This window comes from Ctenopharyngodon idella, chromosome 5 (genome assembly GCF_019924925.1).
Source record: "Ctenopharyngodon idella isolate HZGC_01 chromosome 5, HZGC01, whole genome shotgun sequence".
Classification (NCBI taxonomy): Eukaryota; Metazoa; Chordata; class Actinopteri; order Cypriniformes; family Xenocyprididae; genus Ctenopharyngodon; species Ctenopharyngodon idella.
In genome coordinates this window covers 3,045,240-3,072,085 of record NC_067224.1, presented here as the reverse complement: position 1 = coordinate 3,072,085, position 26,846 = coordinate 3,045,240, and the positions used below count along the sequence as shown (strand labels likewise).

Sequence of the window (26,846 nt, the reverse complement as noted above, 5' to 3'; positions counted from 1 at the left end):
TTTTGATCAAATAAATGCAGCCTTGATGAGCAGAAAAGGCATCTTTCAAAAACATTAAAAAAAATCTCACCAGAGTTTGCCTAAGTGTGTTATTTGAGGTTTGAAAATAATAGAAACATGGGGCAATTCACTAAAAATCAATTGCACACGCTGTTGGCATAGTTTCAAAATCTGATTCACAAAATGATTCCATGGCACAATAGAGTGCAACAGTTCCTGCCCACTTTTTTTTTTAGCGGTGTTGGCTCCAGAAGTATTTTTTCCATTTATTTCTCCCATAAGGATTTAAAAAAAAAAAGTCTTTGTTAAAGCGTTATAAGCCATGAAACAATCCAACCAGCTACAAGGAGAATCACAACATTATAAACTTTGATTTGAAGCAAAAAAGTATTTGAAAATCGGACAAAAATACAAAACCGTGTACTCAACGGCTTCAGTGAGGGAAAGGACTACAATCCCATGAAGCACTGTGAACAGCATAATCGAATTAAAAATGATGGAGAAATATAAAACTATGCATTTAAAACTGTTGATTATATCTATAAAAACAATATTTTTTTTTATTGCAAAATATTGGTATGATTTGTTTGCTGAGACTATAATTGGTGGAATTTTCTGTACAGCATCATGGGTAATGTAGTTTTTCCACCACAAATTCTGCTGTTAAACACGATTTTGAAAAATAAGCTGAAATAACGTGGGCTGATGGCTTCAACAGAAGCAAATACCATCGATTAACAACCTTGTAGCTTACAGTAAGGCTGTATTTAAAGTTTTATAAGTTATTATTAAAAATCAATTTCCCTATGGAGAAAATTAATGTTTTTTTTTCTTCCGGAACCCAACTGTTGCGCTCTATTCTCCAACTGGTTCTGAGTGGTAGGTTGTAGAGGGTGCAGCAGACCACCTCAATCTGGCAGACTTTACTGTGACTGTACAGCATCGCTCCACCACTGTGACATCCAGACACTTCAGCTTAAGATGCAGAAAGTGCATGTGACACGTCTGGATGTTGGCCCAGTTTTAATGTCATTAAAACAATGTACAAAGGCGCTCCTTGAACAAGAGAATCTGTTCACACCAGCTTACCATCTGTGGTAAGAGCAACACATTAATTGAATAAGGCCAATGTTTCTGAAATGCCTTGTTTGCATTGAAGGGAGTTTTCTATATGTAAATTGTCATTCAATGCATCAGTTCATGGAAGAATGCATTTGAACAAACACATTTACCAAGAACATACACCTGGTAAAGTTGGACTCCCGGTGGTCTGTGAATAATCAAAAGCTGCAACTGTTTAGTGAATTCGCCCCATAGTGCAAACATTCAGAATTGTATTCCTGCCTGGCATTTTATAGGTCTTAATTCTTGAATGTGTTTCATCATGTGATATGAGTGTATGGACTCACTCTGCTGTGCTGAAGGCCACCTCGAAGTTCTGTCTGCGGTTGCTGGGACTGAGGCTGGAGTAGTCGAAGGCCTCTGGAAAGAAGTTATGCACCAGAGCACAGAACGCCATCCCGTCACTCCAGCTAGAGGAGAAGTTCTGGATGTCCACATTCTTCACGACACATGGGAAAGAGAAAAAACATGGAGACAGAGAACAACGGTTAGCAGGAAGAACATACACTACCGTTTCACAGGTTTGGGGTTGGCAAGATTTTTTAAATGTTTTTGAAAGAAGTCTCACCAAGGCTGCATTTATTTGATTGAAAATACAGTATAAACAGTAGGGGTGTGACGAGATCTCGTGCCACGAGATTTCAATGTGACGAGATTTCTCATAGAGGCGGAAAGCTGTCTCGTGGTATTGCCATGACGGAGTGTGTGGGTGAAGTTTGGATAGAATATGTTACGCCTCCACTGTTGTTTTGCTTTTTATAGAAACAAAAACCATTTAATTCAGTTGGATAATGGTCACTTCAGTCCCATCCAGCTCATCCAACACGAGCTGCAGCACTGTGCGTAGTGCATCATCATGAATCAGATCACGTGACGAGAGTAAGTGAAAAGATGACTGACAAGACCATGGCAGAGGATTTAATGCACAACAGAGCCCAAAAGCGCCTGACAAATGTCTGATCTTGTAGAATGCGCACTCAGCACCACCGCTCCCTATTCACAGAGTACGTGCAACCGCGAAAGCGAAAGTAAAAGTAAAACGCGAACACGCATTCAAACGCAAATTCAATTCCCTGCGTTTTGAAAACGGCTCCCTGATGCATGCAAATATCTCTCAATATAAAAGCTATCTTAGGCTGGGCTGTGTAGTTGTAAGCATCTCTCAGCTCTGTATCATGCTTGAAGAATAATGTCGTCTCTATTTGCACTTTGAATACTGAGAGAGTACTTTGATTATGGTTGCACTTATTGTTTGCACTTAAGACTAAGAGAAAACTGTTATTCATTTTTATTTATGCTGTTTTTATTTCTTTGATCAATTGTGGATTCAGTTCATACTAAGAAAGTAGAACTGAAATGACATTCATTATAAGATGATTAGTTAAAACATTTCAAATGCACCTGCAGACTATTTTTATAGTTCGTCATTGAGGATTTCTTAAAAATACGGTGTAAAAATCTCATCTCACTCTCGTGAGCTAATGGTCTCGTCACACCCCTAAAAAAAAAAAAAAAAAAAAAAAAAAAAAAAAAAACAGTAATATTGTGAAATATTATTACAATTTAAAATAATTGTTTTCTATGTGAATATATGTTAAAATGTAATTTATTCCTGTGATCAAAGCTGAATTTTCAGTCTTCAGTGTCACATGATCCTTCAGAAATCATTCCAATATGCTGATTTGCTGCTAAAGAAGCATTTATTATTATTATTATTATTATTATTATTATCATCAATGTTGTAAATGGTTGTGATGCTTAATATATTTGTGGAAATCTTTTTCAGGATTCTTTGTTGAATAGAAAGTTCAAAAGAACATCATTGATTTGAAATAGAAATATTTTGTAACTTTATAAATGTCTGTACTGTCACTTTTGATCAATTTAGTGTGTCCTTGATAAATAAATGTATTAAATTATTTAAAAAAAAAAATAATAAAAAAAAATTATATATTATATATAGTTTCCTCTGTTTGTGCGAAAGAAACCCTACAATGACCTGTGAATGTCATGCACACTTTCACAGACTAAAGTTGAATCAAAATTCAAAATTGACCCTATATGTTGCATGTTACTGGTCTCATTGTGAATGCTTCATCCATGAATATGAATATATATTCATGGATGAAGCATATATATATATATATATATATATATATATATATATATATATATATATATATATATATATATATATTATAGATATATATATATATATATATTATAGATATATATATATATATATATATATATATATATATATTATAGATATATAAAAATCTTACTGACCCCAAACTTTTGAACAGTAGTGTAAGTATACAATAATATAGCACATGAATGAGAACTCAGAAATGAGTGAAACACACAAAGCTTTTGCTTTACTTCAGAAGGCTTTATACAGCACACTAATGCACTATATTCCAAGTCTAGAACTGTTTTTAGGGCAGTTTTGTGGTGCTTTGTCATGTTTGGAGCTAAACAGCCCCAGACCTCATTCACTTTTTAATTGTAAGCACACGCTAAATAACGGTGTTCGATGGGAGAAAGAAAGTCCAAAGCGCTTTGGAACGACTTGAGGGTAAGCAAATGATGATTGAGGTTTTATTTTTCAGTCAGGAACTGATTTTCTCCTGTTACCTCATAGGAACGGGTCTTGGATCTGCACCAGTCCAGCAGCATCTGTTTGATGGAGTTTGCGTTGGGGACACCGAAGCTTGTGGAGCGCTGCACCTTGTTTACTTGAGTAATTGCAGAGTTGCTGCAGGCAGAAAGAGAAATGTTGCTGAATAGGTGGTACTTCTGTGAGCTAAAGAGCCTGAAGCTGTCTGAAAACCATGTGCTCACCCTCCAGAGCCTCCAGTGTTCTCAAGCTTCTCTATCATGGCTTTTCGTGCCTGTGCGGCAGATGTCTTGGGTAATGTCTGCGCCCTCATCAGCTCTGATCTCTCAGCCTGTCTGCGCTCAAGAGCTGATGTTCTACTTGAGCTGCGAGACGTGTTGTCCTCACGGTCAAAAACACTGAAGGAAATATAGAGATAGAGAAAAAAAGTATTACAAAAGACCAAAATTATTCTGTTTTTAACAAGGATTTATAGTCAGAATACTGCTTAATATTTTAGTGGAAACTATGATACATCAATCAGGATTCTTCGATGAATAGAAAGTTCAAAATTTATTTGAAATAGAAATCTTTTTTTAACATTATAAATGTTTTTACTGTCACTTATGATATATTAATGCACCCTTGATGAATAAAATTATTAATTTCCTTTTAAAAACAACACTTACTGACCTCAAACTTTTGAATTGTATAGTGTACGTAGGATGCGATTTGATTTTACGTGACATTACATTATATGCATTACTGTAGTTAAAAATGATCTGCATAATCGTGCACAATAACACCCGGCTCAAAAAAGAAAAGTAAATAAGGTCATTTTTGAATTCATGTTGACTTTAAAACACTCACCTTCCAACCTTCCTAGTGGATGTAGTGCTGGAATAACTGTAGGATTTTGTTTGCATTGAGCCCTCTGAGATAAGAGAAAAGAGAAAGGAGGGTTTGGTATGGGTGCTGATAGAAATTAAGACTAAATACAGAATACAAAAAGAGTTCAATCAACTCACTGTCTGTCTTTTGAACATAGCTGGATTCCATGATAGTGCTGCGGGACGTCCTGCCGCTATCATCTGCACACACAACCAATGACAGTGGGGTTCAAAAGAGGTTTACTCAATAATATTATCGATTGAACTGCACTGATGTTATTGGATGAAAACTAAATTTGAACTGAATTGAGCTGGATAATGACATTAACAGCCAAGAGGATCAGGCAGCGTAAAAAAAAAAAAAAAAAATGTTGTTACCCATTTTAAAAAGGTCATCTAGTTGCATGACAGGCTGTTAGCATAGAAGTCTTAACCTTCCTAATGCGTTCAAAAACTGCAGGCACCTTTTGCATTCCCGGGTCAGTTCTGACCTGATGGAATGTGAGCTTATAAAAAAGTCATACCTTAATATTTTAACTAAAACCATATTGCATCTGGTCAATAACTTATTAATGAATGAATGAGCTAAATTTTGGATATTATTGTGTTATTACCATGTTATTACTATATTTAATCCTTTTTATTTATTAAATTAAGACATTTTTGAAATTTCACATTTTACGTGAACTACAGAAAAAACATTTTTTTCTCAAACGGTCCAAATATAGTTGATTTGTTATTTCTATATCATCTTTTGTCTGTTTACAGTGTTTCTTAGTGCATATTTATGTTTTCAAACACAATTAGGTATGAGAAAGAGATTAAATATATTTAACAAACAAAAGTATTTTTGAGACAAATCAAACCAATAGATAAAAAAGTCAGAATAACTGAGTTGATACCCAGATAAATTGACCTGAAACACAATAGATGTTACAATGTACCCTTTTTGTAAATGGTCATACCTCATTAAAATACTTTTAAAAATCAGGGAAAAAAATGTGTATTTTGATAGTATTAACCCATTAACCCAATTGTTAATTGGTCTATAAATGAAGGTGTTTTTCCAAGTGCTTGGAAAACTGCAATAATTCCACCAGTGTTCAAATCAGGTGATCACATGGCTATTAGTAATTATAGACCAATTAGTATCTAAAATTGCAGAAAAATTTATTTCTGAACAGATAATATCACATTTGAATACTACTCCATTCTCATTACATCCTTTTAGAAAATATAAAATTTAAACTGGACAAAGGAGGTGTGGTGGGAATTGTATATTTAGATTTAAAACACGATTCTGATACAGTAAATCATGAGATTTTAATTAATAAGTTATACAATTATAATTTCTCACCAGAGGTAATTAAATGGATAAGATCATACCTTGCTGATAGAAAACAGTGTGTCCGGGTAGGCAATAAGACTTCACAAATGGTTACTAATTCTGTTGGTGTCCCCCAAGGCTCAATATTGGGTCCTTTGTTGTTCAGTTTGTATATTAATGACCTGCCTGACGTTTGTGCATCAACTGTTAATTATGAGATGTATGCTGATGATACGGTTATGTACGTGCATGCTAAAAACTGTTTTTGGAGCAAGAAACCAAGACTTGAACCTTGAACTTTACAAGTAGACTGTAGGAAAAAAAATAAAATGAAGCAAGAGGTCACTACATTACTGCTGTGGTACCTGAATGGGAAACACGATTGGTGATCTGGCTGATAGTGGAGCCATCTTTGGATCGCTCAACCTTCTTCATCACCACTTCACTGGTGCCTGCACCCACCCGGGCTTTCTGGGATCTCTCCTCCCGCTGCTGTCTGAGCTCCTGCAGACGCAGATCTCTCTCCTTCTCTCTCTGGTCTGAGGACACGGGCAAAACGAACAACGTCAGGATGATGTATGAAAGAAGGAGGGAAGAGAAATTAGGGAGAAGACCACATCAGTACATTTCCAGTGATCAATGGGCAGGACTATGTGACTAGGGAGTGTGTTCAAGAAACCTGTTTGAAAACAAGATTTTTGCAACTTTCGTGACAGAAATCACACAATTCGGAATCTATCACGTTCACTTTCATAACACTTGTGTGATAGTGCTAACATCTTAGATTAACACCATAGTAGGGGTGTGTGATATTGTCTACGATATCGCAATTGTAGTTAATGATGTGCGATCTGATATGTTGTTGTTTTTCACCAATATCAACATGACTGCAAATCGTGATGTTGATTTTATACAACAGTACAAAGTACTATATCGTGGTTAATATCCTAAGTTACATTTTAAAAACAATATTATCAATAGTGGTTTTTTTTTTTGCACTATTTTGCCAAAGAAAACAGTTCCAAACAAAGCCAAAGCAGAACGGTTGTGTGTGTCCGAGCAACAGACAGCAGGTTTTGTTTTTGTTTTGTTTGGGTGAGTGAATGATTCAATGAACTATTCGCCTCAATGAATCAACCATTTGAATGAATCAGTTGAAAGAATGACTCACTCACTCATTAAGACAGTAACTTGCTGCCATCTACTGACAATTTTAGCTTATATTTAAAGACCCCCTGTGGTGAAAATCAAGTTTTCAATTTTGTTTATATGTCTATATGGTGTTTTTAATATGCTTTAAGACAAACCATGTGCAAATTCATAAGTCAACACCATTGCTGAGTATTTTCTCTTTAAAACTGCAGCGATCTAAAGACAGTTTCAAAAACGTGGTTTGAAATCACCGGTGTTTCTTATGTCACAAACTACCTTGTAAACAATCACATATCATTAACTATGACTGCTCTGAAGCAGGGAGTTTCAAGAGAAGCCAGATTATCCCGGTATATTTTTCTGTTGATATGAAAAATCGGGTACATTTAGCAGTATATCGGGTGTATGATGTATATTATGATGTTATGTTCTCCACTAAGGATGCTAATTTTCAGAAGGCAGCTGTCTGACTAAGAGATGGCAAACGGGAACATGGTTTGTGAAACATTAGCAACATATTATTAGCTATTTGATAACATTAGTCAAGCAAAAGGCTAATCATATTAATTACCGTTATGTGTGCGATGTTGTAAAGAACGATACCATTGTGCAGCGTTTACCTCAGTAAGTTGACCGAGTGGATGTCTGAGCTTGTGCGAGTGAGTGGAGGCGGGGATAAAATGTTAAATTAAGCAAAATTGTAGAGTTACATTCAAGCTATTTTAAGGAAGAAAAGGAAAAAAAGTTTAAATATGTCCTTTTCGTGATCAAAGGTTTTAAGAGATAAATTTATTGAATACAGGGGGACTTTAAAGTATTTCATGTTTTTTTTTTTTTTTTTTTAAGATTAATCTCATAACATCATTTATGCAGTTGTAATTGCAGTGTAAATGCATTCATGCCACCTCTGAGCTGCATTAGAAACTGTACATACATAATGCAGCTTCGGTGAAACCTCTGCAGTGCAGAAATGGATTTTGTTGACATTGATTTCATTTTTCATTATCACCTCACAAAATATAAATGGCTTCGGGACTCAGTTTTCCATGACAGTCCTAAACCAGTCAAGGTACCAGCACAAAAACACAGCATTCAGAAAAATATTGTATAAGTATCGTTATCAACAAAATTCCAGAAAATACAGGACATATTTTTTGGTCAATATCACACACCCCTACACCACAGATGAACATAGCACCATGTGTGTGTAAACATTTCATCAAGCAAACACAAAGCAAGCAGTACCACATGATTACAAACTAAAAATTCACTTTCATGCATGGTCAAACAACATTAATACAATGACAAGATCACACGTGGCACTTCAGTGAATAAAAACTCCGTACCGTATCTGCAAATACAAACCAAATCTATAGCCAATGAAGCTCTAACTGACCCTTCACTAAGGCCCTGAGCATTAGCAAGGGGTCAGCAGGGCAAAAGCACACACAATCCAGAAACCCTACCCATTTCCTCCTGTGAGCATCCCAGCTTAGCCTCTGAGAGCAAAGAGAGAGAAACAGGACTGAACAATAGGGAAGTAAAGAAGACAGACTGTCTAGAACTGTGAACTGAGTCACTTTGTATGTTGACAGACACCCATCAGTATAGAGAGAAAAAAGAAAGAAGAGGAGAGCAAGAGATGAGTGCTGTACAATAAAACAAATAATCACCTCGCTTTTTCTTTCGCAGTTCTCTCATTGCAGTCCTGATCATTTTCCTTTCTTCAAAATCTTTGCAATCATCAAGCTGTGAAATCAAACGAAAGCCCAACCCAAACAAATTAACAATAATATAATTATAAAGAATACTTCCATACTCACATGTACAGCATTTCTGAAAGACGTCTCAATTAATGAATCAATGAATCTGAATTCATGAATCATGCATCATCAGGAACTTGTATTTAAAGTAAACAGGGCAAATTCTGATGACTTTCTATTTCTTTATAAGAGAAAACAGGAGAATTATATGCAGAAGAGGGTGGAACAGGATCAGGGAATGTTGCAAGCCAAAAACTGATGTAGCCCACATGAGCATCGCGCCTCAATGTTTCAACACATCTTGGATCGTTTTAATTTTTGGTGACATTTGTACATCAAGTCAAGACAGATTTATTTGTATAGTGCTTTTCACAATAAGCATCGTTTCAAAGAAGCTTTACATAAAGTCCTACTGTTATGTCAATAATGCCTTAACATAGAGCAAGTTTTAGGGCTGGGCAATATATGATATGATACTACATAAAATGATGATAAGTAATCCTCCAGATTTTAGATCTACTGTAGCTTTATTGTATTTACTGTACAGTATAGTGTTGTCTAGTACATATATGAGAGCTGCAGAGACTTGGGTACACGTCTGAGCGTTCAAAGACAACAAAAATATTTAAATATTGGTTGGTTTTGTTCTATTAAGAGATTTAAAGGAACAGTTCACTCAGAAATGAGCATTTTCTGATTATTTACTCGGTTCTTGCTGCCTTTCGAATGTGCATACGTCACTGGAGCGCTCATGAACTAAACTGTCTCGTGGACGTGCATCGCAGAGCTGTGCCAAGGCAAACATTTTTAGTTAAAAAGTATATACATTTTTATTTTTTTCTGAAAACAGATGATCGTTTCACTAGAGAAGATCCTTGTTCGTCGGCTGGAGTTTTGTGGATTACTTTGAAGCTGCTAAATATGGATTTTGGACTGTCAAAAATGTACTACAGTGAGCCCTGTCCACTTGCATTAGATGGAGAAAAATTCTGGAATGTTTTCCTTAAAAACTTTCATTTCTCTTCAGCTGAAGAAAAAAAGTCATATACATCTTAAATGACCTGGGGATGAGTAAATAATCAGGAAAATGTCATTTTTGGGGTGAACTATTCCTTTAAATATTGGTCAGTTTTGTTCTATTAAGAGATTTAAGTATTAGCTGATTTTATTTAAAGCAAGAGTAAGGAATTCTCAAAAAATATTAATGAAGATCAGATTGGATGTCGCAGGTGAAAAAGTCTGATGTTTAGGCACATGCCAGGATTTAGATAATTAAGAGATTGTATGATTGTATATAATTGATATATAAGTGTTCGAAAGGTCAGTGGGAGAAATGAAGTACCATTTTGTCCAGGATCTCCTCGTCCTCAATGTCCTGCAGCTTCTCTGTGGTCAGCTTCTCACTTTGTACCTCACTTTTGATGGAGGTCATGGATGAGCCATTGGGAAGCACAGGGACTTCATGAGCCATCTCACTCACAGATTCACCCACAAGAGAAATGGGCTCCGTCTCCATCTGTGTGTGTGGAGGGATAGAAAGACAGCAACATGACACATGTATACATTATACAATATAAAGGTACACTGTAAAAAAATTGGAAGTGAAAAAGAACAAGTCATCTTATAATTTACAGTGAAAAACCGTTAGGTGGAAAAGCTATTAGCGATTTGTTCTGGCAATCACAGCTGCTGTTTTTAAGCTTTCAGACTTTTTTACACTGAGTTAATCTACACGCTGCTTATTTAAACTAAATTCAAGCTCAACATTCAAAAGTTGTAACAAGTTGTCACCACAATTGTAGAAAGATGCATGATCGGTCACAAAATTTACGTTATATCGTGTTAAAATGCATTCTATTGAAAAGTGTATGGAAAGAATAACCTTAAAATGCTGACAGACAGACAGATGGCTATTAAGATCTGATACTATGACACTAAAACAATGATGACATTTATAACTCTGAACAGCTAATCTCTAAAGCAGGTTATAATCGACAGCAACACAATTGACATCAGGATTTAGGAGCAGGGACAATAAAAATACTCGTCCAAAAATAAAACGGGCAAAGAGAGCAGAGTGATGGAGAGATGGGCAAGAGAGAGCAGAGAGTGAGTGAAACCATCACAGCAGAAAGGGGAGATGGAAAAAGGGGCTGGTGGAAGGGAGAGAATGTTTCTGAATCTGATCTATGACTACAGCTGTGTTTACACAAAAGCCGTGGAAGCTCGCTGACATTTAGACAGGAATGAGAGCTCAATGATTTCTGTGAATGTCCCTGAGAGCCTTAGCCTGCCGCTCTCATCCGTGTCACACTCAGTTCTTCACTGATCTCTCCTTCAACAAACCGCCAGCGCCGTGGACGTGATTGCCGGGCTGGACGGTTAGTAATGAAGAGGGTTTAGAGCATTAGCACCTGGAGAGAATGGAAATTTAGATATCCAAGGTATGGGATGCTTGAGACAAAGACAAAACAAAGCGCAACTTGCACAAAGTTACGCCAAATCAGGTTAATGCATTAAGGGTATTAAAGGGTTAGTTCACCCAAAAATGAAAATTATCACATAATTTACTCAACCTCAAGCCATCCTAGGTGTATATGACTTTCTTCTTTCAGTCAAACACAATCGGAGTTATATTAATCAATATCCTGGCTCTTCCAAGCTTTATAATGGGAGTGAATAATAACCAAGATTTTGAAGCCTAAAAAAGTGCATCCATCCATCATAAAAAGTAATCCATACAGCTCCAGGGGGTAAATAAAGGCCGTCTGAAGCAAAGTGATGGGTTTTTGTAAGGAAAATATCCATTTTTATAACTTTATAAACTGTAATCATTGGCTTCCGGTAACGTCTGTCGGTGCGTTCACAAGTTCCGGCGTATGACGTAGGATGTAGGACTATCATATGCTTAGGTGAGAGTAGACGCCTCTCGCGGTTCAAACAAACTCAAGCTCCTGGATGGATGTGCTTTTTTGGGCTTCAAAATATCGGTTACTATTGACACCCATTATAAAGCTTGGAAGAGCCAGGATATAACTCTGATTGTGTTTAGATGAAAGAAGACAATCATACACCTAGAATGGCTTTAGGGGTGAGTAAATTATGGGTAAATTTTGGGTGAACTAACCCTTTTAAATGCATTTAACAATTTAACTTATTTAATTAATCTCATAAGGTAATGTGCTAGCTTTGGCAGCCCTTTAAAAAAAAATAATAATAAAAAAAATCAATGCCATGTAATGCAAAAGTGCCATTTCCAGACTGACCCAGAGTTTGGCATCCACTCACAGTGATGCGCATCATCCTAAACCAAACACGTACAAAGACCTGCACCAGACACATACAGAAATAGACTCGTATACTTACTGCAAATCTTGTGCCACAGCGAGTTACCATCTTTTTACCTCTTACTAATCCCTAATCAGCAAGGCTTTGCTTCACACTAGTGGGTTTTAGCCCACTTTTGACCAGCTAAAGCATATTCCAAGCAGTAAACAAACCTTACTATACTTTTCAAATCTAGGAAACTAATGTTCACTTTAGCACATGCACGCAAAATTAAATTACTACCAACTTTTTCCTTCCCACTGAACTACTCGTACTATATCTAGAGCGCAACTTGCCCTAAATCAAAAGATCCCTGGAAAATCTGATCTGACTGAATTAAATCTCTTCCTGGAAGCAAACTCAAACACTAAGACTTTCAATTAATCAGACAGCAATGGGCCACATGATTCATTACTTTTTTAAATGTACTGTGCTATGCCATAAAATCTATTTGAAGCATAATTTAATGCACACAAAATTGATTATTCATACTAGATGGGACTTTTTTTATGGGAAGTTTACACTCCTTTCCAATGGAGCCTTATGTGTGTCTATTTTTGAAGAGAGAGAGCAATGGCACGAGCTTCAATTAAAGTATCTTAAAGCTTTAACCCGAACCCCTACATTTGCATAGTTTCCTTGGCAGATTTTCCAGTCTGCATTTTTCACCATAAGTGCATATGACTAATAACACATAGTGGAAAAATGATGCTTTCAAAACGAAAACCATCCAAATGATGACAGCAGATTCATGAAGGAAAAACTAGTTTCCATCATTCATAAGCATAAATATGCAAAATACTACCGCTTCCAATTTTGCAAGAGTTTAAAATATGCATCTTTCTGAGTCACAGTTCATTTACAGGATGAAATCATTTTCACAAACCACAAAGTTAAAGTGTGTTATGTAGTGCCAGGGCATTGCTATTATTTTGCCGAACTGGCCCACATCAAAAGAGCCAATCCCAAGTGCTCTCAAGATATGGCTTAGTTCTCAGTGCAAGTCTGTTTTTCTCTCACGTTACCGCAAAACGTATGAGCAGTAGTGATTACTTGCCTCAGCAAACTATCTGGAAAACAGACATACTTATACTACCATGCTATTGCTCCGTGAGACACTGCCGGTTGGAGACGATACAGGCGATGTGTGGCAAACAGCAGCAAAGGCAGGAGGGTGTTGCACTGGGTTCACTTCAACATCAGACGGATTGTCATTTGCTGGATCGAGGTCTTGCTCTTCGGTCAGTTTCGGTTCAGGCAGTCCAAGGGCATCACAAAGCGCCATTACTTGCCTTGCAAGCTTCTCTTGCAGAATCCTTAAACTTGCATTCTCCTGCTGTAAGGTGGCGATGGCCTCGACGACAGGCGTAACCTGGGCTGTTGCTTCCTCCAGACGTGCCTGGATACTTTTGCCGAAAACCTTCAAATCACAATGTATCTCTTGCACGGCTCGTTGAAGATTGAGATCCAGTTCATAAAAACGCTCATCGCTGGCTTTTCCGTCTTCATCGTCTGCATCTGTCTGTAACAAAAGGTCTCCAATCACGGCCTCTAAGCCCGACTCGGCACAATCTTGATCCAGACGGAGCGGGAGGCTGACTTCGTCGCCTAGATTTGGCGTGGGGTCCAAGCTGACACCAGGCATGGTATGGTTAGCAGCTTCTCTAGGTGCCAAATAATATGAAAAACTCCAACAATTAGAGTCTATAAGAGCAATCTGACCAAATCGCCTTGTGATAGTTACAGACTACACAATATACACCTAACTTAGACACACAGTTGAGACAAACCACAGCCCTTTATGCCTCACTCCAAACCCCCATCAGCTGTCCAACACGTCAGCCAATGGCAAGCCTTGGAATTCTGTCGCCATGGCAGCTGGAGGCCCCAGAGCCCCCGCTAACTCAGGTGCCACAGTCATCTATTTATCAACAGTGGCCATTATTCCAGTAGGCAATCACCCATAAGCCCCTGGCTCTCTTTTTTTAGAGCTCTTGTCCTTCACACCTTTCACTAGCTGAGAACAAAGTCTGCAGGGCAACGGTGAACAATGTGACCGCATGCACATAGCTGCAAGTCCAAGGCACAAACGGTTTATTAGCTTTTTTGTAAAGGTGTCTGAAAAACCTTAAATCTTAGTAACGGATGCACTGCATCAGCAGGGTAGGGTTGCACCAACTGTTCGTAAGTTCTTACTTAAATTGAAAAAGTCCACTCTAGAGGCTTACTAACTACTAGCTAGTTTGTAACTAACTCTGACTTTATTCGGTAGAACTTAGTTAGTAGGTTGTAAACTCTGTGTAAAGTAATGCGTAGTCACATAATGATGTTTTTACCCTCAATGATATAATAGCAACCTTCAAATATGTGAGAAGTTGTGTTGAAATGTCGTGAATTGCAGTTTATCCTTGATTTTACTGTTGATTGTTGATTGGATGAAGGCAGATCTGAATGAGATCTTCCAGTTGATTGTAAAAAATAAGGTGAATTTTCTTTTCATGCCATATTTAAGGTTGCTTTATCATAGAACTGAAACATTCTGCTTTCTTGTTGCTGGACATTTTGTCCCAACCAGGCAAAATGTGAAAAACTTACAATAACATTTGGTTTTCTAAAATGACCATTTTGATGAGATAATTGGAAGTAAGCCAAACCAAATCACTATTTAGTAACAATGCATCTGTATGAGTGGTAAATTTGTCTTTACTGTATATTATAGAAACCCCCATTGTACAAACAATTAATTGAAAGCACTACTGTCCAGTGTAACATTTCAGATTTTTGGCCTTGATTTGATGTTGTGCAGCAGGTGTTTAACTAAAACGTGCTTTAGCTGTCATTAGGAAACTTAACCACCTCTGAACTTGTTGACCCAGATGACAGATCATTCAATAGCATGACTGCGTCAGCATATATTTGAGGCTCAGACAGCTATTCCAATCAGTCCAGTCTCATTCGAGCAACAATGCCTGACCCTCAGGAGCTCTGCTGAGACTTACTGACAGCCATGCAACTAAAAATATCTTGCATAGTTTAAAACAGGAGCATCTAAATATACCACTGCAAGCTGTAAACGAGTGCCCACAAAACAAAGCTTGTGAAGAATTTAGGTATGCATGTGCAGCCGGAAGAAACAGACATGCAGTATTTCCTGGGGAAAGTTTTAAAAAGTCTGTTTTCCTTGGAACATCACCTTATAGGCACCCACGTATTAAATTAAAAAGTTACTTCTTCCTTCTAGGAAAGAGCAGTGGAAAGTACAGGTTGGCATTGTGTGGTGGATATCCAGAAATAGTCAGTGGAACTGTGGTTAGCAGCTAGCTGAATAGCACAAATTACACAAACAGAAAGTATTTAAATATGTATGTTCACAAGCACCGAACATGGCATCAATGACGTTATTCCAATCTACAAATACTAGGGTGATATATATGAATTTCATTTTGCTCTTGACTAAAAGTTAACCAATACAATGTGTATCACAATGATTTTAAGATACTTTTATGTGGTCATTAGATTCCTAAAGACAGTTTCAGTCATAGACTGTAAAAAAAAGGATGATGAATCTCCACTTGTCCACTGTAAAAAACAAAAATGAAGCCAAAATATCCCAGAAATGGCCATTGACATTGTGTGCCGATTATATAAATTGAAGCCCGAGTCTGCGCAGCAGTGATCCTGAGGTGCAGCCGCGGTATCAAGGTCCCGCTCCCACAGACTCAATCACTAACACAGCTGTCAATCATGGCGTTACACTTTAGTTTTCTGGAATATCTGCATTGGTTTCTATGGCAATGATGCTGCGTCAATACTTTCAGCATGTTTCCTATAGCAACATCTGACATTACGCTGTACGTGGCGTGAGAGAAAAAAAAAAAAAAAAAAAAAAAAAAAAAAATCACATGTGAAATCCGATCAGAGTGGTCAGACTGAAATGGATTTTTTCAGAAATGCGATTTGAATACGATTTCAAACCACATATGAAAGTAGCTCGAAACGGATTTGTGAAAATCACATTTCAATCGAATATACACAAAAAATGGATTTGGACTGACAGTCTGAACTTAGCCTTAGTTTCAGTAGGCTACTTTCATGACTTGTGAGTATGTGAGTGTCAAGATATTTTACTAGCGTCTTAAATCAGTAGTAAAAATGACAATCTTGTTGAAAAAGTTGAGTTGAGAAGTTTGATTCATTTTTGCAAATCACTTTTTCCAAACTGTCCATTTCAAAGACTCATTTCATTTGCATCACTCATAAAAGTTTATGGAAGTCCCTGTGTGCCATTGTATAGTTATATATAAGGGTGGGGAGGTAAAAAAAAATACAACAAAATTTTCCAATCGGTTGAATTTTTAAACACCATTCATGCCAAGTTAAGTTTACCACAGGCTTTATTTTGCTCATAAATTGAAAATCCCCATTATAAAACCCCATAGGAAAATCTCAAGGGAACCAGGGGTGAATTAGTCTTCCGGGTTATATTGGTGCATATAAAGAATTATGTTATTCTTTGTGTTAATTTAGTAAAAATCTGTGGAAAACACCGCATGATTATTAGATTTTTACTGTGTTTAACTTGTTGCACTAAACCCATTTCAGAGCAAATATATAAATGTTTATAATAGATTTTTGTCAAAAGGCTGAAAAATATTGGCATATTTTATGTATAACACCCAACCCTAGTAAAAACAAAAGAATGACACATAAAAGACAAAAGTTCAGATTTTACTAAACAGGGCAAATTAGCATGAGACCACAATCCCATAAAAGTGGTGATGGGAGTGGAAAGATCTCCAGTGAATCTACTGACAATGTGCAAAGACGCAGCAGCTCATTTCATGACCAACACAATCTACCAAGATTGTGCAGCGCAAATCAGCGTAGGGTCGCAAACAAGCAGAGCTGATGATAATCAGGTGCAAATACCAGTAAATTGACTAGTGCAAACCTTAGTAAATCACGTCACATGATTCATTTAAATACTCCCCGTCTATAATTTTGTGTCTGAAAGGGAATCTCCTACAAATGAATAAGGGTCATAACCCTGTCCACACCTTTTCATCACTAGTGTCTTGACTAAATCATGACAGTAGTATATAAAATAGCTGAAATAACACAAAGACCGACTACTCCAGCTACATTAATGTTGAAAGGCCTAATAAAAATAATATTGTAAAAAACTATTAAATTCAAACTAGAAGATATTTTGGTGGTCGCTTGGTTTCTATTTCACTCATGTCCTGCTGGATAACCTCACACACACCATCATAAGTCCTCAATGGTCCAAAATCCCCTTCACATATTTATCGGCTGTGATTTTGTAACCTTGAGCGACATTTTTGCTCTCACACTGAAAACTTCAGTTGGTGTGGTTGGGACAGTTTTAGACGATTTCCCATTTGCCACTCCTTTTGGTTTTCACATCAAGCCTCTCCAAACCCTGCATCAGTGCTAAAAAGTTTGACCTACATCTAGTACAACCTGAGGAAATTCCTTTAAAAGGAACAGAGAAGCAAAGGGGAAACAATATCCATTTTACAACCACCCAAATGCATCCTTTACAATCAGTTGTTAACTTCAACAGTGCTAGACATTTGTCTGTCAACCAAACCCCCACAGAATGTGGACAAACGGTTCAGGTGAATGTTTGCTAGTACGCAACACCGCAATCACATACTATTCCTCAAATCCTACTCATATTTACCTCTGTACCCGATTGTCGTATACAAGTTTCCCCTTCAAATCATGATCCCTGCTGTCTGTGTTCTCTCTCAAGGCTTTCTCTTTCTTCCCCGTCGCTTTCACAGAGAGATATTAATCCCTCATTTGTGAGGAAAAGCCTTGTCAACCTGCTAATGAACCGTCAGTACTTATCCTTTAACGAGATTACCACACTGCCCCACATGCGTTAGAGATGCGAAGGGAATTACCAGCAAAAAAAAAAGCATCTGCTTGTTTACTTGTTCTTATGAATTACAAATATTTTACCTTCAATTAAACGAAAAAGTGTGCTTAATTATACTGAATGTGCACTTGTAGTGTACTTTAAAAGTATTTAAAATTGCTTGCAGATCTTATAGTATTAACAAAATAAAAGGCCAGGTAACACTATTTCAATAGTCCACTTTAGACATTCTACTAACTATAAGTAACTTTGCAACTTCTGTACATTTCAACTAACTCTCATTAATTTGCAACTACATGTCAACTAACTCTCATTGGAGTATAAGTAGACTATCTGTGTTTACTAACATACTAAAACACATGTAAATTACATAAGGAATAACTGATGATAAGCTGTTGCATTATTTTTTCAATAATTCAACGGCCCAGTGTCAATTACTCCATTTATATGAACAATGTTTGGAGGTGTGGTAACCATAGTATTAGGGGTGGGAATCACAGGCTACCTCACTCATGGCTCACGATACCAATAATATCACGATACAGCAATTCTGCGATAATCAATATATTGCAAGACAATCCTATAATGACAGACATCACAAATATCTGTCTAACTATGAAAACAAACTGCCCATGAAAAGGTTAAGTGCAGTTTTTCCAGACTTTGGACTTAAGCGTGGCTGGGGCATCTATTATTTTACTCACACTGCGGTCCGCCATTCCGTTAAAAAAACTCTTTTTCTTAGGCTAGTTAAATTATGTTCACGTTTCCCTCATTCACGTGTTGAACACCACCTCGAGGAGCCATGAAGTAGCGAAACTGGGAGCAGGGAAATCTATTTAGAGCACCTTATTTTATTAATTAAAATATCCCTGCTGAAGATAAGATATTGTTGAATGAAGTCGTTATTTTTGTTTTGTTTTTGCGCACAAAAAGTATTCTCGTCACTTCATAACATTAAGTTTGAAACACTGCAGTCACGTTGACTATTTTAACGATGTCTTTAGTACCTTTCTGGACCTTAAAAGTGGTGGTTAAATTGCTGTCTATAAAGGAGTCACATAGATTTCATCAAAAATATCTTAATTTGTGTTATGAAGATGAATGAAGGTCTTATGGGTTTGGAACAACATGAGGGTGAGTAATTAATGACAGAAATTTCATTTTTAGGTGAACTAAGCCTTTAAGTTCGCACTTAAGTGTATTCTTTTGAAGTATATTATTACCATAATCCATAGAACTCTTTTTAAAAGTATGCTAAAGTTTACTTTTTCACAAGGGCTGTTATCCTTAATTCTTTACAAATTTGCTGCAGTCAGCCCTTTAAGTGTTTATTACACTCTGGCCTCTTAAACGGTGCAGTATTAGCTATTAGGGGAGACCAAGGATTACTGTAACTCACAAAAACACACACGAGTTCCAAACGCGAGACTGAATCAGAGTCACTCCCAAAATTGCTATGATGTCAATCAAACGTTTTGGCATCTTGCAGCTGTGAACAAGAAACACGAATGGCAACAGTTTAGCTTGTTTGGTGTCTGTGATTTTTGACCAAAGTTATCTTAGTGATTAGAGACGTATTGTGTCAGACAATTTAAAGTAAACCACTGTTGACAGAGGCGCTGTGTTTTGTTCGTGCTCGTAAAAGACGCTGCTTGTAAAGAGTGTGCTCTCTCTCAGTGTTGCCATGTCTGCTTTTTATAAGCTTAGTTTTTCATTAAGACATTTATTTATGGGCAGTCATGTTGTTTTATGCTTATTTAAAGAATTCAGTCCGTATTAGGTCTTATTTTGGTGAGGCAAGTCACTTGTTTTGGCCTTATTCTTCTAGGGAGATCTGGCAACACTAACAGTAATGTATTAGATCTCAGAGACCACAGGGCTGACAGACAGATGAGTGATATGAGTGCAGACACATTCACTACCATTCAAAAGTTCTGGGTCACTACTCTTTTTTTTTATTTATTTTTTTTATAAACACTAGAACCGCCAGGGGTCGTTGTGTACCTAAAACCGCCAGTGGGTAAAATTTACCCATGCACACGCCTACTGTTTTGATACGGGTAAAAAACGTATTATGCCACCATCTTCACAAAGTAATGTCTAGAGCCTATAATGTTTAGTCATCAACTATGTTTTTGTCCTGTTGTTTTATGTTCAAGGCTATTTTAAGCAGGCTACACTAATCACTTTTCTTAACGGTGAATAACACAATTTTAGTCAAAGTCAATGACTGGGAGACTGTTATGTAGATTTGAAAAACAGCCACGGGTAAATTTTACCCCGTGGCGGTTCTAGTGTAAATTAATACATTTATTCAGCAAGGATTTGATCAAAGGATTTGATAAATTGATCAAAAGTGTCTGTAATAACGAAAGATTTATATTTCAAATAAATGCTGTTCTTTTGAACTTTCTATCCATCAAAGATTCTTGAAAAATCTTTCCACAAAAAATATGAAGCAGCAAAAAATAATCAGAAGTGTTTCTTGAGCAGCAAATATTATAATGATATCAGAATGATATCATGTGACACTGAAGACTGGAGTAATGATGCTGAAAGTGTATATGTATGTGTATGTACAGTATCTCACAGAAGTGAGTACACCCCTCACATTTTTGTAAATATTTTATTATATCTTTTCATGTGACACCACTGAAAAAAAAATGACACTTTGCTACAATGTAAAGTAATGAGTGTACAGATTGTATAACAGTGTAAATTTGCTGTCCCCTCAAAATAACTCAACACACAGACATTAATGTCTAAACCACTGGCCACAAAAGTGAGTACACCCCTAAGTGAAAATGTCCAAATTGGGCCCAATTAGCCATTTTCTCTCCCCGGTGTCATGTGACTCGTTAGTGTTACAAGGTCTCAGGTGTGAATGGGGAGCAGGTGTGTTAAATTTGGTGTTATCGCTCTCACTCTCTCATACTGGTCACTGGAAGTTCAACATGGCACCTCATGGCAAAGAACTCTCTGAGGATCTGAAAAAAAGAATTGTTGCTCTACACAAAGATGGCGTAGGCTATAAGAAGATTGACAAGACCCAAAACTGAGCTGCAGCACGGTGGCCAAGACCATACAGTGGTTTAACAGGACAGGTTCCACTCAGAACAGGCCTCGCCATGGTCGACCAAAGAAGTTGAGTGCACGTGCTCAGCGTCATATCCAGAGGTTGTGTTTGGGAAATAGACGAATGAGTGCTGCCAGCATTGCTGCAGAGGTTGAAGGGGTGGGGGGGTCAGCCTGTCAGTGCTCAGACCATACGCCGCACACTGCATCAAATTGGTCTGCATGGCTGTCATCCCAGAAGGAAGCCTCTTCTAAAGATGATGCACAAGAAAGCCCGCAAACAGTTTGCTGAAGACAAGCAGACTAAGGACATGGATTACTGGAACCATGTCCTGTGGTCTGATGAGACCAAGATAAACTTATTTGGTTCAGATGGTGTCAAGCGTGTGTGACGGCAACCAGGTGAGGAGTACAAAGACAAGTGTGTCTTGCCTACAGTCAAGCATGGTGGTGGGAGCGTCATGGTCTGGGGCTGCATGAGTGCTGCCGGCACTGGGGAGCTACAGTTCATTGAGGGAACCATGAATGCCAGCATGTACTGTGGCATACTGAAGCAAAGCATGATCCCCTCTCTTCAGAGACTGGGCCGCAGGGCAGTATTCCAACATGATAATGACCCCAAACACACCTCCAAGACGACCACTGCCTTGTTAAAGAAGCTGAGGGTACCTAAACTCTATTGAGCATCTGTGGGGCATCCTCAAACAGAAGGTGGAGGAGCGCAGGGTCTCTAACATCCACCAGCTCCGTGATGTCGTCATGGAGGAGTGGAAGAGGACTCCAGTGGCAACCTGTGAAGCTCTGGTGAACTCCATGCCCAAGAGGGTTAAGGCAGTGCTGGAAAATAACGGTGGCCACACAAAATATTGACACTGTGGGCCCAATTTGGACATTTTCACTTAGGGGTGTACTCACTTTTGTGGCCAGTGGTTTAGACATTAATGGCTGTGTGTTGAGTTATTTTGAGGGGACAGCAAATTTACACTGTTATACAAGCTGTACACTCACTACTTTACAGTGTAGCAAAGTGTCATTTCTTCAGTGGTGTCACATGAAAAGATATAATAAAATATTTACAAAAATGTGAGGGGTGTACTCATTTCTGTGAGATACTGTATATATATTATATATATATATGTGCTTCATCCATGAATATATATTCATATATCAGACCAGTAACATGCATTAAGAACATATAGGGTCAATTTTGAATTTTGATTCAACTTTAGTCTGTGAAAGTGTGCATGACATTCACAGGTCATTGTAGGGTTTCTTTCGCATGAACAGAGGAAACAACATCTATGGTTCTGAAGGCACTTCCTTTCTGAAGCTTTTGTGAATTGTTTACGCTTTTCAACTGTTTCATTAGTGAGTGATGAGACGATTTAATGTGTGAAATTTACACAGACAGTGTAGTTCAGAGGTCTCTGTATTAGGAAAACTAATCAGATCCTATAGAAACACTACACTGGAAATAATTCATGTGAGCACAGCGAAGCACTGTTACTCATTTAACGTGCAAAGACGCCCTTTACGTAAAGGCCATAAAAGCACAGCAGCATAAAAAAAGATCTGATTAATTGTAAGGGTCAGAGAGATTAACTAATATTAAAATACTCAGGGCAAATGGTGAGTAGAGACTATGCTGAGTAGAGGCTTTCAAGGTCTCGTCTGCATGCAAATACAGATTTGTTTTATGTCAAATACCTTAACAGAGGATCCAGATGAGAGACTTGAGCTGGTAACTTTGAACGGTGTCGCTCTTAAACCAAGAGTCAGCTCTGAGAGAACAAGGGAAAACAGCAAAATGAGAACAAGTGAAGACAGTTAAAAGATTTAGATGAGACTGAGCTTCTTAAGAATGTCTAATGATGGTGTACGATTTGAAAACATCATGCCACCCCAAGAAATATTTACACAGCACTGTTTAGATGTTAAATAGAGCTTTGGTCAGAGTGGATAGAGGGTGAAGTGGAGCCTTAAGTCTGTTATGTAAGCTGCCACAATGGCACCACATAGGGCTCATAAATTAGCATGGTCACATTACTGCTAATGTAAACACTGCTCAGCACCCTCTGCGTTCTCTGGCTATGTTCGGCATGGGATGCAAGCACACTGCTTGCCGCATTAGTGCATAACATTTTTGTTACTTGAAATAAAATGTAAACTTATTTCAGCTAGTTTAGCTAGTTTTCAGCTCATTTAGTTTAACTTGATGTACTAAAATAACTAAAATGAAAACAGAAAAAAAAAAAAAAAAAAAAAAAAATCTTTCCCTGCCAGTGATGAGTTATATTGTTTTTTTTATGAGAAAGCGCTCTCGTCCCCATTGACGAGATTTTCCAGCTTTCCTTGTTTTCACTGTAATACGCTAGGGGGCGCTATGACACATCATGGCTGGGAAGGAGTTAATAAAATATATAACCATATCTCAATGGTGCTAAAAAAAAAAATGACACTGGTAATGTCCGGTCATCATCTTAGGAAATGTTTGAATTTGTTTCTGATTTTGTGTGATATGGTCTTGTCAGTCAGATTGAATAATTTGCTAAAAAACGGATGTTTAAACAATTGTTTTTGATATCACATGATATTGAGTGTCACACGTTAGTCGCATTGCATTGTGGGATCCAGTCTCATTCCGTGTGCTCTGGTTGCACATTTTGACAAACGTAGTAGGTCATCTGGGTATTTCATGCATTTTAATTCCAGAGTTCCCCGCCTTTTTGACCAATGAATTTCCATGACTTTTGGACTTTTGACATTGTTCATGATTACTGCCTAAGCAGTTTAAAAAGCATTTCCATTTGTTTGTCTCAAACTATTTCATGGAATTAAAGACATTTAAAAAAATTATGCAACACTAGGGCTGGGCGATAAAACGATAACGATATGTATCGCGATAGACACGTGATCGATATCAATAAAAAATGTGTTCGATAAAACGTTCGATATTTTTTTATTCTTCGTCGGAAGAAAACAGAGGTTGCAAAGCAAGTTTGGTTGCATTAACAAAGGCACTCGCTCTCTGGTAACCTAGAAACGTAGGGAGTGACACGCTAACAGCTAATCATGTAACAGTATAATGTTTGGTTGCGCCATATCGTTGTCTCGTGCTGGTCTGCTGGATTCCTCTTCAGTAACCGGCAACTGATAAGCAGAAAATGAGTGCCGCAGCGAGCGAGGAAATTGTAAATAAAAGAGGAAAAGTCAGCTCGCCAGTATGGCAGTTTTTTGTATATTATAAGTCTGACCGTAGTCAGACCAATGTCGTCTGCAAATTATGCAAGACCGTCGTCCCCGCCAAGACTGGTAATACACGAACTTGATGTACCACCTTAGCCGCGCTCACCCTTTGGAGCACAGCCGTATTCAACCAACAACATCTGTAGCTGCAACACCGCACAACATTTTAATTATTTGAGTTTTCCATGGTTGTTGACATTTCTGTCTTAATAACTGAGGGGATTATGATCAGAGGAAGGTTAAATTTAAAATAAAAATGTTTAAATGTATTATATTTTTCTCCTGGTTCTTATTTTAAATGGGTCATAAAAAATATCAATAATTATCGATATCGACCGATATGAAACACTGATATCGTGATACAGTTTTCAGCCATATCGCCCAGCCCTATGCAACACTGTTGAAAAGTTTGGGGTCAGTAAGATCACAGTTTCCACCAAAATATGAATGGTTTTCAACATTGATAAGAAATGTTTCTTGAGCAGCAAATCAGCATATTAGAATGATTTCTGAAGGATCATGTGACACTGAAGACTGGAGTAATGATGCTGAAAATTCAGTTTTGATCAAAGAAATGCAGCCTTCGTGACAATAAGAGACCTCTTTCTAAAACATTTAGTAAAAAAAAAAATCATACCAAACCCAAACTTTTGAACGCTAGTGTATGTACAATACTTGCGTTTTAAAGTCTCCAAATGTCTTGATTTGTTTTCTCCTATCTAATAAAGCAACTCTGTTGTTTTTATCACCAAAACTTCATACTGTTCATTGAAACCTTTGTGTTTTATCCCAAGAGATCTGGTTTGCGTCAATAAATTCCCAATAAAAACCTCTTTGGCCAAGAACCCACCGCTGATGAAATCAAAGAGTGGACATTGTTCTTAAATAAAGCAGTCTGCTCGGTTTACGGCGTCTTCCATCAGCTAACGAACGATTACACAATATGGCATGCGGTTCAGTGAGATGGTAAACACTCTTTAACTGCAGGTCTATAGCATTAAATATCCCGAGGCTTTCAAGTACATTTTCACTGCCTGCGAGACCTTTCAGAGGCAAGGATGAGCAAAGCACTTCCAAAAAAGGAAGATCTGACAGAGCTGTGGCACTATGACAAATAAGGTCTGTTGATGATACTGAGAAGAGACAGACAGAGAGAGACAGAGAGCGATATGATAAAATGAGAAGAATAGTGATTGTGTTTATGCATCAGGCAGGCGAAAGAGGGTGAACTGCAACGTGAATTATGATTATATGACTGGGGTCCTTCGGCACACGTGCCAGTAAACCAACATATAACGGTTATTTTATATCATTGTGATGGTATATATGGCATAGCTATATTTTATATATATATATATATATATATATGCACACACACACACACACACACACGTTACAGTATAAACCAGCCAGTGTATGAAATAACCATGTGGTAATGTCTATTTTGGGGTAATCCAGTGAATTAAATACGTTACAAATTAAATGTACTTCATCTCTTAGCTCATAGCTCAAAAAAAAAAGCTAAAAAACTCAAAATAGTAAACAAATATTGCTCACATGACCCACTATCAGTGCATAAAGAGATCCGCTTCAATCCATGTGAAACTAAAGATAAATATGCAATTCATGGTAACACTTTACAATAAGGTACCATTTGTTAGCATTAGTTAATATGAACTAACAATAAACAATGAGCAGCATTTATTAATCTTAATGTCAATCTCAACATTTACAAATACATTTATAAGGTCAAATGCTATACTGTTAACATTAATGCCCTGTGAACCAACATGAATGTGAACATTATAATTAACTAAGATTAGCAAAGGTTAATAAATGCTGTAAAAATATATTGCTCAATAGCTATGTTCAGTATAAGTTTCGACTTTATGTGCAAAATTGGAATATCGCATCAAACATTTGCGGATAAAACACCATTTCCATTCAGTGAGTCGAAGTGAACAAAATCGTCACTTTCTGATAAACTGGTGCCAAATATCATTAGGAAAAATTGAAGTTTCTGCAGTAGGAGAAGAACTGTGGGTCTTTTTCGAATATAATAAATGACTTGCGCCTCAGAGCAAGCAGATGAAATGCAATAAACACGGTCATGTTATCTTGCTTTCGGAGATGCCTGGCGTTTTGGGAATGCAGTCGTGTAAAGGTGATGATACACGTGGCAACTTTTTGAGCAACGTTGCTTGGGCACTTTCGCACTGAGAATGAGCAACTGGATACGTTAGATCGGTCGTGGGCAATTTTTTGAGATCCTCCAATCAGAATGTTAGCAGCCGATCACGTGACCGGTTCAGAGATTTCAGAAAAAAATTCAAACAAGATGGCGGCCTCTCAGCGGCAGTGAAGCGGAGAAAAGAAGTGTGAACTTATATCTTTTTACGCTAGTAAGTTGTCATGCGTCAACCCAAAACAGGGA

The 26,846-nt window shown here is 37.5% G+C and overlaps 1 protein-coding gene across 4 annotated transcripts in view; it reads right to left on the bottom strand.

Moving 5' to 3' along the window:
• smtnb (smoothelin b) overlaps positions 1–26,846 on the bottom strand; it is an 83,422-nt gene that overhangs the window by 9,668 nt on the left and 46,908 nt on the right. For 3 of the 4 annotated variants that reach the window (XM_051895018.1, XM_051895017.1, XM_051895020.1), the window contains 10 exons: positions 22,874–22,947; positions 10,196–10,369; positions 8,764–8,839; positions 8,557–8,589; positions 6,304–6,477; positions 4,750–4,812; positions 4,592–4,655; positions 3,967–4,140; positions 3,760–3,880; positions 1,410–1,561 (listed from right to left, as the gene is read on the bottom strand). In XM_051895018.1, the coding sequence (XP_051750978.1) occupies positions 1,410–1,561; positions 3,760–3,880; positions 3,967–4,140; positions 4,592–4,655; positions 4,750–4,812; positions 6,304–6,477; positions 8,557–8,589; positions 8,764–8,839; positions 10,196–10,369; positions 22,874–22,947 (1,105 nt within the window). The remainder of the gene's footprint in view (positions 1–1,409; positions 1,562–3,759; positions 3,881–3,966; positions 4,141–4,591; positions 4,656–4,749; positions 4,813–6,303; positions 6,478–8,556; positions 8,590–8,763; positions 8,840–10,195; positions 10,370–22,873; positions 22,948–26,846) is intronic. The other variant, XM_051895019.1, reaches the window with a different exon arrangement.